The sequence below is a fragment of the Hermetia illucens genome, chromosome 2, assembly GCF_905115235.1.
Source record: "Hermetia illucens chromosome 2, iHerIll2.2.curated.20191125, whole genome shotgun sequence".
In the NCBI taxonomy this organism is placed as follows: domain Eukaryota; kingdom Metazoa; phylum Arthropoda; class Insecta; order Diptera; family Stratiomyidae; genus Hermetia; species Hermetia illucens.
The window spans coordinates 102,836,496-102,851,240 of NC_051850.1; the positions used below are offsets into that span (position 1 = coordinate 102,836,496).

Consider the following 14,745-nt stretch of genomic DNA (forward strand, 5'->3'; position numbering starts at 1 on the left):
AGACATCCCGGACAGGACGCTACGGAACATGTTATGGAAAGGCTCCGTGTACCCCCTAAACGCGTTTCGTTTTTCCTAAACACCTCATTTTCGGAATTCGGCCTTGCTCCTATAGACTGTGTAGCTTGATTGTCCAAGTTAAATTCAGCATCATCACGTGGCACGGGCATCACGGGTGATGTGATGTGAAAAGAAAATAAGAAAAAACAAGTTCATGCATGCTCTTTCATGAATTTTATTCGAAGAAATGTCTTTTAAATATAAATTGTCTTAAGAAAAAAATCAAGGCCAATCACTTCAAATATTGCAACGCTTAAAAAATCACAAATCCAGTTAAAGTAAAACCAATCGTATTGTTAGGGATGTAAAAATAAATCTAAAACTAGGCAACTTTAGCGTCCTTTTATTGTATTGAACATACAGCAGATGAACCGGGTCGAAAACTATTCAATCTACGTCGCATACCCTCTAAGTACACGTCGCGATTAAACAGCCCAGCTGCCAGAGGTATTCTGTGGAAGATAGACATATATAAAGTGCTAATTGAAATATTACGAAAAAAAAACTTACGAATCAACTCCAGGACGTATTGCATTGCGAAACAAAGCCCACACAGGCTTATGATCAGATGAAGTAATACTTGGGACGGAATCATATGCGAGACATACTATTGGCGGAGGACATTGCGAAAATAATGTACCTGCAATGGCACTTCCACGTCTTATTGCCGACATTGGTTGTCTATATTTGTACAATATGCGATCTGTATAGGCGGGAGCTCTCTGTTTGCTAGACGTATCAAATTGCTGGGTACCGGGATCATACTGGAATTGTGATTTCATGATATTTTTTTCATTGGTACCAAAATCTACAAAAATATTTGGAAACTTACCTTATACGTAGGCGGAAATGTAATATTAGCTTCCATGAAGCCTTTAAACGCTGCGCCATCCGAAAGAACCGACGATAGCTGATCCTTGTGCATATAGCCATGCGGTAGGTGTGGTGGCAATGGAAACTTAGTATTCTGAATCCACTTCATAATATTTTCTCGAGGCTCACCAATCCGGAAATTCAAATCACCACACCAATAAACACAATCAAAGTTTTGAGTCACATCCTTATTTTTGTGTTTCATAGCTAAATTTCTAGGCAAATCTAGAGCATGTATGATCCGCTTGACGTCGTGAACTCTCTCTTTAACTTTCTGCTGATGAGCGGTCAAATGCGATGTCACAAAAAGCATTGATGTGCCAAACAGACAGAATGATATCGCCACCGCGCCCTTCGTTCGGAACGCTGTTCCTGGACGCACAGACATACTAGCTTCTTCTGGCACCGAACAAAACCAAATTAGATCGCGTCGAATAAATACTGCTAAATGTAATGTACCCAAACTGGTAGAATGAAAAAGAATGTGCGATGGACCAAGTGTTTCCTGGAGGGTTACCTCCCATTCAAATCGTTCAGAGCACGATTCTTGAGTACCGATAACAACTAGATCGGGAACGTGCTCAACACCGGTTGGCAGGACAAAGTCGTTCATTTCTCTGTATAGGTATGGAAGAGAATAAAAGAAAAACATTAAACACTGTTTTCTATTGTAGTGTAATACAATGGAAAAAAAGGAAAAAAAATAGCTAAGGTTCTAGAAATTGTCCGTTCTGGAGAGGGTCGTATAGGGAATATTTACGTTGTGTGGTTGTGGAAGAAGAAGGTATGAATAGTTTCACTCTGAAAATTCAACACGCGGCTTCCCAAGAAGTAAGAGAGGAAGAACTTTGCAGATTACTGACTGAAGAAGTTATCACAGCACCTAGCTGTTAGGTATAAAGTGCACGACCTTTAAATGAAATTAACTCCGAAGCCGGTTTGAAAGCTCGTGCGATTCTCAATACAAAAGGAGGAATCGCCAAATGCACATTATCGTTTCGCTGCCCTTAGAAGGGTACTAAAGCAAATGGAATTCAACCAATTAAATGAAAGCCATTTGTGTGTCTGATACGTGTCACTGTCACACAACCAAACCATAAATTTCGAGGAACAAATCTTGAGTAAATGATAATAACGTAGTTAGTCACAAATTCAAATGAAAATTCAGTGTGTTGAATCTCCTTCCACCTTTCAACGTCCATTATAATGAGTAATAGGAAAAGCGCCCCATCGAACTCGATGTTACTCGACGAATTCACAGTGCTAGATCCACCTGCGCTGTTTTGTTTAAAACTTGGAAAAACAGACGCTTCAACACCAACATAGGGTTGTTCTACGATAATGTGCTTCTATATTGGAGTAGCACAAAGAAAGTGGCTTACGATGGAACCCACTATTCCAGAGTGTCAGTGCAAGCTTCTCGTGATGAGCTGGAGGTGCGCGGTATGCTTGATTCAAAGGATAACAGGACTTGGATGGCCGATTAGATTCTCGTAATGGACAGCGTGGCGTGGAAATCGTTAATCCTCCGCTCCCACTTTGAAAACGGGGCGAGCAGATAGAACATCTTTTGCTTATTGAACTAATAATGTGTCAAGCGTTTCCCATAATATGCTCACGCGACTCTTCTTTACCGTGAAGGTTCAGCGAAACCTTTTTAGATGACTTAAGGAGGAAAATCACTCTAGAACTTTCAGGAACTCGATTTTTTTTCGTTTAAACTATACTTTAAGACACATAGTTCTCTGTTTACACGAATTATTTTTACACTAATTTCACTAAAATTGAATGTTTTACTGAACTCTTTTATTCTACTTCTCACAAATTATATAATTTAATATCGTATTATCGGAACCAACCCATCATTTTGTGTCGTGTCCGGATGGCTCAAGTGGTTAGAACGCTGGGCTGTCGTAGCGGAAGATCGTGGCTCAAATCTCACTGGTGGCAAAGGGGTTTGTTATCGTGACTGTATGTCGGATACCAGTCGACTCAGCTGTGAATGAGTACCTGAGTCAAGTCAGGGTAATAATCTCGGGCGAGCGCAATGCTGACCACATTGGCTACTACAATGCAACATAGTGATGTAGTGTACCGTTACGGTCTTGACACTTCAAGGCCCTGATCCAACATGAATTGTTGCACCTACGCACCGCATTATTAACCTACTATTTTTCACTTAGTCTCAATGGGAACGTATCTATCGTGTAAAAAGGGAATTAGGTGTATTTAAAGAATCACAAAGCTAAGTTAAAATCTCGAATTGTGCGGTCTCTTTCATTGCTCCATATGAGTGCAACTTAAATGCTTAAAACTTTCGTTTTTCTCAAAACAACAAATTTCGAGTTGCTCGAATCGATACCTCGACTGAATTGAAATTTTTGCTGTATATATAGAACAACTTGCTCCTCAATACTACATAAGATTTCAGGTTTTGTGTCAAACAAAACCTTATTAGAATCGATTCGATGTCTGTCTGTCTCTGTCACACCCGATTTGTTCGGAAACGGCTAGACCAATTGGTGAGGGCATGTAGTCTGTTGTTCCCTTTACATACAGTAAGTGGCGTCATTTTGTGTTAAGTCTAAGGAGGGCTCCCCATACATGTGAATGGAGGGTGTAAATTTGTTTTCACAGATTGTGGCCATGTGGGGTATCAATTGAAAGAGCTCAATTAGTACTTTTCGAAACTGGTCCCATATTTGATATCGGGTACAGCTTAGGAGAGTGATGGCTCAAAATATGACCACCTAAAAGTATAACAGGTCTCACAATGATGTATGTAACCGTAATCTAGGCCTCAAAATACATCCCGTTCCGATATCTCCACAAATAAATTTAATGATAGTATATTAGCATATTTTAGAAATTTAGCCGGAACTCCCCTTACGTTCATGCTAGAACTATAATTTGACACATGCATAAGGGATAACATACGGCATAACTTTGGGAAGTTTGAAGAAAATCTAACTATTATTAACAAAGTTATAGAAGGTGACACTTTTACATTTTGTGTGAATTTTGTGCATTCTAAAACGTGTATGACATCATCATAACATATCAATTCATCAAAACTACAACAAATTTCCCTCATCAACATGAATAGTTCGCGCTGGCTGAGAAACTACAGTGCGTGAAATGATTATATTGGATCATTTTTTATTATTTGGTCAGTTACTTCTTATATATTATATATATATTATATTGGATCATTTTTTATTATTTGGTCAGTTACTTCGTTCTTTATTGGTAAAAAAGTGAATATCTCTGAAAAATGCACTCTTCCAACTTACCGATGAATAACGATACTTAGGAACATGTGATGGCAATGTCACATTTTGTAGCACACGTCAACTGTTTGCATGGAGTTCGTGATGCTGTGCGAAATAATTGTATCGGACAAAGGGTAAATTTTTGATAAACTAACACAATTTTTGGCTTTTTAAAGTTTCATGTGAAGCGAAACCTTACTATCATCGCTTCAGTGTCTGTCTGACTGTCACATCCAATTTACTGGGAAACGGCTAAACCTATAGTCACGGCCAATTTGGTGTGAATTCGTTTACATACGACATTTTCTCTTGAGTTAAGGGGGAGGCGATTGCTCCGGATGTGTAGGAAAGATGGTGTATAATTTTTTTTTCACAGAATATAGCCAAGTGGTTAGAGCGCTTGGCTGTCGTAGCAGAAGGCTGTTAAAATCTAACTGGTGGCAGTGGATTTATTATCGTGGCTGTATGTCGGATACCAGTCGACTCAGCTGTGAGTCAAATCAGGGTAATAATCTCGGGCGAGCGCAATGCTGACCACATTGCCTCCTACAGTGTACTTTAGTGTACCGTAACGATCTTGAATGAAGTGATCCAACACACTTCAAGGCCCTGATCCAATATGGATTGTTGCGCCAACGATTATTATTATAGTCAAGTGGTATCAAATGGAAGGGCTCAATTAGTACTTTTCGAAACTGGTCCTATTTTTGATAGTGCGTGAAACATAGGAAAGTGCCGGTCAAAATGTGGCCTCGAAAAGTATAACAGATCTCACTTTAAGAACCTATCTAGCCGAATAATCTGAAAGAAATCGCAATGGTGTACCGGAACGAAATCTATCATCATCATCCTCAAAATATATCCTATCCCAATATCTGCTTAAATAAAGTTAATAATTTATCCGAAAACCCCTTAAGTTCATGCTAGAAATACAAAATTTGGCACCAGTGTAATTTAGGGCATAATTCTGAAAAGTTTGAGGCTCTCATCATCCCCATCCACAAAAGTGGCGGTCGTATGCTTGCCGAGAATTACCATCCCATTTCCCTCCTCTCCTCTTGTTCCAAAATCCTGGAAAGATATGTCAGCGACTGGTTGTCCGCCCACTTTGGCCAACACATAGTGGAAGAGCAACACGGCTTCGTTAAACGTAGGTCCACTGCCTCCAACCTGCTTGACTTTACCAAGTTTGTCAGCAAATGTCTAAATTCACGGCAAGAAGTGCAAACCATTTACACTGACTTCGCTAAAGCCTTCGACACTGTAAATCACAAGATACTTCTATCCAAACTCTCGTCTCTAAACATTCTCATACCACTTGTTTTATGGCTTGCCTCTTACCTTTCCAACCGATCCTGCCTCTTTTGACTGCTATACTTCCCGCTCCTTCTCCCCCTTCTCTGGCGTCCCACAAGGATCTATTCTGGGTCCTTTGTTATTTTTATTAACGACCTTTCTCCCCTCCTTACTTGTCCCTGTTTACTCTATGCAGACGACTTTAAGCTGTTTTCCGCTATATCGTTGCCTATGGACTGTGTTTCCCTTCAATCTAATCTGGGCACTCTGGTTCGTTGGTGCTCGACTAATGATTTAGCGCTAAACGTCAGAAAGTGTCACTCTATTTGGTACTCCCTAAAATCCTCAACCACTCTTTCTTCTAATCTCTTAACGGGCATTCCTTATCCTGCTTAAATTCTACTCAAAACTTCGGAGTCACTTTCGACAATAAGCTCCACTTTGACACCTATTGCCTCGATGTCATCAACCGAGCTGCAAAATTGTCAGGCTTTATACTTCGCCCCTCCTCTGATTTTGACTCCATCGAACCCTCCTTATCTAGGAATACCCGCGAGTATTGCTCCGTGATCTGGTCACTCTCCCGCAACTCACCCGTTCACCCGTTCCCTCTTCTTTAAGAAAAGCTTCGCTCGTGTGGACTACCCCTCCTGCCTCCGCTTTCTGAACCTTCCCTTCCTACAACAACGTAGATCGTATCTGAATCTATGCACTTTTTTAAACTTTTCTCGGGTCTGATGAACTGCTCCGCCGCTGACGATATCACCTGCCGTCTTATAACACACGTAGCGCAGACATTTCCAACGTGCCCTTCACAGAGCTCAAAGTCTACTTTCATTCCCCGATTCCTAGGCTTTGCCGAAATTACAACGCAGAACAGCTTGGTCCTTTTAACTTCTCTACTTTAAGTAGTTTTAAACGTACGATAAGATTTTTGCTTTCTCCTCCTCCTGAGGACAATAATTAATTGGAGTTTACTCTGTTTGTTGCCCGTTAAATTAAATAAATAAATAATACAGCAATCCACATCTTGAACCAAACTATAAATTTTTTGCCGTTAAAAAATATCGCTATGTTGGAATGGTCGGTTGCAAGTTCCGATCTAAGCCCTATAACAATTTATATTTGACTTTACCTAACTCTATTTATGCAGGAGGGCGCAAGTGTGAGACTCTATAGGAAAAGAAGAGCATGCTTCTCAATGCCCTAGTAAATCCAGTGTGAGGACGTGCAATGGAAATTATTATAGAAAGAAACTGATAAAATAAAAACTTTTGAATTCTAAATTAATTTATTTGAAAAATTTTATACTTTTGCGGTATATTTATTTCGTTCGACTTGTTTGATAATTATCGTTTTTGTTGTTGTATACTATCATTTTAATGAAGTGAGTATTTATTATTTAATGTATTGTATGAACAATAAAAAGGGAATATAATTAAACGATTTTATAATAAAGGAAATTTTTAAATTATAGTGGCTAGTGGCACCGACCAAGGCACAAATTACAGCCGTGTGTCATCAGAGGTTCCTCAGCTATCAATAGTAGGCCCATTGATTTGGAATATCAGGTACGATAGACTCTTACTCGGGTCCTTACCGGAGGGAATAAAAACGGTTAGTTTTCCGGACGATATTGTCATGGTTGTTGTGGCAAAGCACATACAAGAAACCGAGACAGCAGGGAATAAAGCAATCGGAAATATCCAAAGTTGGTTTGAAAATTCGGACTAATATTAGCCTATCACAAAATAAAAGCTGTTCTAATAACAAGCCGAAAGAACCAGAAATACATCGAAATAAAAGTTGGAAGCTCGACCATAAGAAAGGAGAAAAAGGCATCACTCTCATAAAATATCGGTGGTCTTAGACACGTCAGCAAAGAATTGCTCTGTCAACTCATTATATAGCTCGGTCTTGCTCCATGCCACCGTTTTAGGCTACAGCATTATTGACCAAAGAAATCAGAAAAAGCCAGTTACGTTGGCCACGGCGGCTACCGTAAGTACCTATACAGATTTGGACACAAGGAGTCTTTTGAATGTCCAACTTGACCATGCCAGAAAGAAGACGCAGAGCATGCGAAATTTTTTGCAGACGCTTCTCGATAGAAGAGAGGAGAGGCGGGCGATAACTACACAAGAATAGCAGCATAATTGCTAACCGGCCCCGGGAGGTAAGTGGTTTAGAACGTAGCCGCTGACCTTCGATCCGAAATGTACACATCAACGTTCCGCTGAAATTTTTCGAAGATTCCACATTTATGGCTGGCTAAAAACTACATTAATTTTCTGAACTGGATACTGTGAGCCAATTGTAGTAGATAATATCCATAAATAGAGCGTATCCCCTTGCCCTTTCACTATATCGAAGATTCTCAATCAACTATCCGTCCTCCCCTACACCGAATATTCGAAACATTGAAGGATTTCCATCCGAAGCTGAAAGCTTTCAACACCAAGTGTAAATTGCCTATGAAATGATGGAAAAAATGTCAACGTTGTTAGCTACCCGTAGAGGCAATAATCAGCTAAAATGCAACTGTCCCTACCTACCCACTCCTGACATTCATTTGCTTTATTAGATGCATTTTGATAAGCATAAGGGTTGGACTTCTACACCTGACCAAAATGCGCATTTATGATCACCGGGAATACTCTCAACACATATAAGGAAACCCACGTTTTTAAAAAATACTAATTTAACTATTTTCTTACAATTTTCATGCACACAAAATCTATAACCAAGTCGAGTATCCAATGAAAATTCACGTTTCAATAGAAACACCCTCGATCAAAAGTCCTACAGCGTGAAACGATCTTTCACGGCGGCAAGAAATTTACTGGCCATTCAACTTCATGAGCAACACCTCCAGCATCACAACTAATTTTCCAATAAACACCAATATTTAAAATTTTTGGATTAACGATTCAGTTGACCTCAGCTGAAGCGCAAAACTCAGACCAAAGTGCCCTCCGATATCAAAAAACTCAACTTCCGCCTTCGGATAAAGTAGTTCGCCTTGCAATGAACAACCCTAGCTGGAATTTTCGTGCTTATTGTAGTAGAACTCTGAAGAAAACTTATGTCAGAGGCTAAAACTGAATGTTGAATTGAATGGAATAAAAAATAATCGTCCTAAAAGTAATATTTCGATAACAACTCACTTTGGTGGGACTTGACCGTTCATATTCCACGTTCCCACGAAAATTTTCACTTCTTTCGTCGGAAGAATTCTGTTGAGCTCTCCAGGTCCGAGAAGGGAGTTAACGGCCAACCTCCCAGCAAGATAATTCCTGTGAATAAACCTGCTTATACAAATCCGGAAACAAACCAACGTCATTCCCCAAATACCTTTCTCTAGCCTTCTCAGTCGGTATCAGATGTAATACATGAGCAGCGACTAAGGACTGCCTTGCCAGAGAGTCCATGCTCGCCACCTCGGATCGGTGAATGCACTGAATTCCTTCGTGCGAATTCGAACGAATATTGTTGGGAATAAGAAACTGAGATTCGGGTTGATTGGAAATGTTGGGTGAGGACGAGTGCTGTTCTCTGGCGTCACCACCTGCCCCCGTATCCACGTCCAATAAAGATTTTCCAGGTGGGAGAAGTTTAAGACGTAGACGTGACCGGCACGCCGACATCGCAATCGACCGCGGCTGCGTTTCACTTTGAGTGCTTTGCACAGACCGCGCTGACGGAGAACTGTTACTGTTGGCGAAATGATCCCCGACACTATGTAGCGGGGTTGTCGGAGCGCTGTTCGTATCGTCCATTGATGCCAATGGTGCTAGCGGGATCTCTTCAACACGCGGTTTCGGTTGCGTACTGATATTACAGTTGGGCAACGAATTGTAGCGAACACTCACTGGCGGCGTACTGGGCTTTTTATGGTTCGTGCAACATAAAGAAAATTGGTGGCTTAGACGATTATTATTGACCTTAAGACTAGAAGATGAGAATTGATCGCTTTCTTGTCGACTAGATTGATTCGTGTGCTTTTTCCGTACTCGCTTGATAGGCGAAGAGGCCGCCTCTTTTGTGTGTGTCTTCCCATTCATTTCTGCGATTTCATGGCTATTCGAATTGGGCAAGTCTCCAACCGGTTCGACGCGAATAGATCGCTTACCGAAGAAACTGAAGAAACCGTGGCGTGATTTATATCTGGTTGGCGTGCCCTCGCTTTCGGTATCCATTTGTCGGCGCAACTTGCTCCAAAGCACACTACTTAATTAGCATTAAATATCACGAATTGACTAGAATTTGTTTCTATAAAGTAGCTACAATATTTGAGGGCAGAACTCTGAGTATTATCCCCAATCGTAAACACACTTCTCCGAAGTAATGGTAAACAAGTGCTCGTCCCTATCTGCCATCAAAACGAGTATCATGTCTGAGAGTGTTTGCGTCTGAAAGTGAGATTTGCAATTATCTGTCGCTTGGGGTCATTCAATTCTCTTGACTGTACTTCACGCTGAAATGAATACAGAATAAAAATCGATTTTCAATCCGAAGTTCATTGTACGACATTTTCCTCTCTTTTGTCGGTTCTGTCCTCTCTTACCAACTGAACGGCGAAGAAGTACAACCACCTACGAATGAGTTCTTGCGTCTGATTAATTACATTTCTTAAGTTTATGTAATGATAATGCACTAAAATTAAACTTCTAATAAGACACAAACTAATCACAAATCATTCTGACAGCATGCACTGTCAGACTCAACAGCTGTGTGGAAGTCAACCGACAACGTGACGGCTTTCTTCTTTTTAAGGGAGAAACAATCTCTGGGCAATAATGAGCAACTTAAGTTGTTCGAAATAAAATAAACATATCAACTTCAACTTTTTCAAATATGATATATTAAGAAAAGTAAAAATACGCGATATGTGATAGATTTTTCTATTACTTTAACGCCCTGAATTCAGGGCAATAGGGACAATCATCCAACCTGAATCGGTGCAGATGCTTCCAATCGGACGCATCCCCCTGTTGCCACTAAATCTAATACAATCGTTGCGAAGATCCTTTAGTAATTTTTGATAACCGGTTTTAAAGTGATGGCGCAGCCACCGACCGGAATACTAACAATAAACTTATTCTTGCTGTTGGTTATCCTGCCTCCTTCCAAATTTCCGGGAATCCTCTTTCTCCACCCTCGGTCTAGCTGGTTCATCGAAGTCTTAACAGGGCGTCTACCAACCAACAGTACCCTGACTTAACATAGCGCCACCACTCGTGACCGGATCGGATCCTTCTGCCTCTCACTGCTTGATATGTTTCGTAACGCTTGATTCGATATTGAAAATTGGCATCTTTTAACGCCAGTGGAACTTCTCGTACAGGAATATGTAACTCTTTCTCATCGGCTTCTCCTAGTCGTTCTCGCATTTGATAATGCGGCGTAGTTTATCGAATAATGAAAATCATCAAGACGAATGCTCCTTTATGGCGGACTGATAAGGCGCCGTGGAATTGTGATATTTGAATCCAACTTTCTATAGGAATTAAGTTCGACAGCTGTCCATTGTTGGAAACTAGAGTAATGGAAAATACGAAGGTCGCAAATATCTAGCCCAGAATTTCGGTTATATCAACTACGGTGGTGGACGTCATTTGTTTCACTTCGCAACATTTACTCTAAACATCGCAAATGATCAGAAGCATATTCTCCCTAGGTTATTCCTAGTGGTGTTGGTTGAATTCCAATTCATCTGCCTCTTTCTCTCCCCTTTCGGATGGTTTCTGTGATGCATGCACGTGAACTTTGTTGATCTTCGTTGGCAAGGTTATACTGCAACCAGGAAGATTATACACAGAAGATTCAACTCCCAGCACACCCTTTGAAATATTATGGAGACAGAAAAATCTTGCACGCGTTCCAAGGGTTGTTGTTATTGCGGTGTATATAATGCACTGGATTGGAGTGCAAGCACATGGCTGCGAATTACTACGAGCACATTACCGCATCTGTTATAACAACTGACATTGCACAATTGTATGTGGCTTCCCACATCTCAGCAGGAACCAAAGAGAGAGCTTCCTTAAAAATTCATTTCTGACTAACGGTAACGCATCTTAATGAAATAACAGCGAATGGTGCTTCAAAATTCTCCTATGGTAAGCTTGGTGGAAGCAAACACACCCAACATTCTCGGTAATAAATTTGCTCTCCCAAGAAGAGATAATGAGTAGATGCATCCAAGATCAATCTTTCGGATGCATCCGTTTCCTACCAGAATAAGATGAAGAAGTACACAAAAAAACATCTAGGCGACATCGGCACACCAATACCACTTACCAACGGCGTCCCTACCTAAAAAGTGCTCGATGAGATTCCGTGCCCCTTTTGCGCTGAATTTGCTTCACCTTTGTAAAACCTTGTTGATTACAACAATAGTCGGAACTGAGACCCATCTTCCTCGTGTTAGTACTCAAAGAAGTAAAAGTTTCAGGTCGTCAATGACCTCCCTGTACCAACAGAAAATCCCTTCATCCATCAGCATTTATAGCTGTCCAATTCTCGTATCTTGGTGTTCAGCATTAATGCATAAGCGAAATCCTTTTCGATTAGCAGATAAGTGTAGCCATGTTTGATATCTAGAACAAAAGATTTTTATGTCTTCGGATTGATTGAAAATGTGATCAAGTTTAGAGACTTAATACCCGTTGGTGAGCATACAAAGGTGTAGGCTTTTAGTTACCTGTAGACACTCATTCACAGCAATCAACCTTTTCGTAATTCCAAAGGTAAAGTCTTGTCATCTTGCTTGGCATATTTATCGGGTATCACATTTGTAATTTTTCTGACTTTAGAAAAGAACTAGTGCTGGTTTTTGTTTCAAATAGTAAATTATTAATGGTCCACTAATTTCCTTGCTATTCCTGCTGGGAGGCTGTAAGGCTCCATCGAAACGACCGTATGTCCGATTTGCAAATAACCTAACCACAAACTTTTAAAAACGATGTCTGTGGCTAAGCTTGTAACACGTGTTCTGCCTGTTCGGATAAGCTCCGACAAAATCAACCTGCAACGAGCCTAGTAACAACAGCTGGGATGCAGAGGCCGAAGGCCTAGCCAATTTTCATCCACACGTACGACCTTCGTGGGCCGGACCAGAGAACTTAGCTCTCTCTATTAGCTTGCCGAGACGTCGTGGGACAACTAAAATATACAACAACAATATTACTGCGGCTCATTTTTCAGTTCTTTTTTAGTTAAGTATTGTTCAATTCTTTCAAAACGGAAACGAAATTAATATTTTACGATATCATGTTTCGTGAATGACAAAATGATCAAAAAATTGAACTGGTAATATTACACTTCCTATTATTACTTCGTGAAATAGATCACTATTTCCCTAAGATCGCAGGAACAAAGTAGAAGTTTCGGTAAATACTGTCCACCACATCATAAAAGGTATAAACTAACCCACCAAGTTGCATATACATGAAACGGCCTCCTGTGGAAGCTGGCAGTTCGGAAATGACGTTTTAGGTTTTATAGAAAGAAGGATATCTATGAGGGGAGGCCGGGAAGTTAACTTGGGCTTTAATGCGACCAGAGCAAATAGAACAACAATTTGACTTCCAGTAGAACATCAAACCTAAGTACACTTCCTTCTCGGCACCAGGATAGTTATTGTATAATGTCGCACTGACTCTATACGCTTCTCTAATCGATAAACCTTAACCTGGTTGAACATCTGTAGTATTTGCACGAATTCTAGCTCCATGAAAAACAAATCTCCTCAAAATATAATTTCCCGAAGGCATTGTAAAAAGCTGGGAGCGAAATCTCCCCATGTGATTCAATACCTTCCCAGTTCGATGCATCGTTGTCTTACAGGTGTCTAGTTTAATTGAATTTTATTAGAATTCGTTCGTTTTTCTTTAATTAGAGATGTAGCAGGCAGACAGGAGTGATAATTAAGTGCTTGTAATTATACTTATGTACATAGGAGCAACAGTAATCGGTTTGGTGGTTCAAATTCGAACCAACAGAAGAGTAGCTACTGGTAGTAAAACCAAGGTACGCAACCACATTTTAGAATCCTTTTTCATAAAATATTTGATATAACAAGAGTTTTTGAGCTCTACATGATCGCGTATGAAGCATTATTCTGTTAAGGGAAAGTCGCACCGCGTCCTTGAAAAACTATTGTGCCCCTTTTACTGATTATAGTGTACGTATTGATAATATTATCTCAAGCAGGCCTATAACCTTTAGGAACTTTAGTATGTTCCCTACTTCCAGATCTTTCAGCTTTGCATCTGGTATTAAGTGTTCTCCCAGAAGCCTCGACCTACTTTGCACAAATGCCGGACACTGTCCCAGGACGTGTATAGAGGTTTTATCTTCCTCCTCACAAAACCTGCAGGTAGTGTCCGTAAATATTCCTAGCTTCCCTAGGTGAATGACAATGAAAGAAAACTACTATTACTTCGAAGTAAGAAAATATCGGTTAGTTAATTATTCATATTTGGCTGCATGAAGGTTCCTCTACCTTTGTTCTAAACCTCTCTATGGATTAGCTTACCTTACCTGTATTCACTGCGGTTCTATCCTTTTCCTTTCCACGGTGTATGTGGTGTTTGTATTTGATAGCTTTAGGAAAATCAACAATTTTAGTTGTAAGCAGAATGAGATATGAGTGACTCTTCCAAATCAGAAGTTTTCTGAGACTTTTACTGTATCCGGGTTGCAGGGCTGTTCCTCTTTCTTTCTCCCGGAGTTCCCCCGGGCAATCCTTTTCCTGCCTTTTTAGGCTAGTGTCGAGACGACCAGTGTCTCTTAGTATTTTTCTCTTGGTACATCGACCATATAGATACCACAATGGATGCAGACACAAACGTCTCCCTTAAAGTTTCTTCATTCCCTAGCCCTCGAGAAAACTCCGCACCCGGAAGGATAAAAAAGACTGCCAAATCGAGAAATCACTTCGTTAAGTGGGCTTCGTATTCAAAGGAAAATTTCTTCGTTAGAAAAAGAATGCGATTAGAAACAAACCTCCGTTGTGGTAGGTACAAACATGGATTTTTTGCTATTACTAACTGTTTACCAGCCACAATTCATCTGACAGAGTGACAAACATTTGGTTAAAAACAACGTTCGTGATGCAACGGAAATTAGAAAAATAACTCAAAACGTCATCTCCGTAATAATTTGCTTATCATGAAGCCTCTAACCTGGCAATGCCTTATCAGCTGTTCCCGGTACCAATTGGTTTTGCTCAATATTT

General features: G+C 40.3%; 1 protein-coding gene across 1 annotated transcript; it reads right to left on the reverse strand.

Annotated features, from left to right (window-relative positions):
* Positions 1-217: 217 nt before the first annotated feature.
* LOC119649730 (inositol polyphosphate 5-phosphatase E) lies at positions 218-10,236 on the reverse strand. Its single transcript, XM_038052010.1, has 6 exons — positions 10,069-10,236; positions 8,856-9,978; positions 8,669-8,797; positions 893-1,550; positions 571-824; positions 218-512 (listed from the first exon to the last, which is right to left on the reverse strand). Exons 2-6 carry the CDS (start codon positions 9,698-9,700, stop codon positions 404-406), a joined length of 1,995 nt encoding a protein of 664 aa, XP_037907938.1. The 5' UTR covers positions 9,701-9,978; positions 10,069-10,236; the 3' UTR covers positions 218-403.
* Between the last annotated feature and the right edge of the window lie 4,509 nt (positions 10,237-14,745).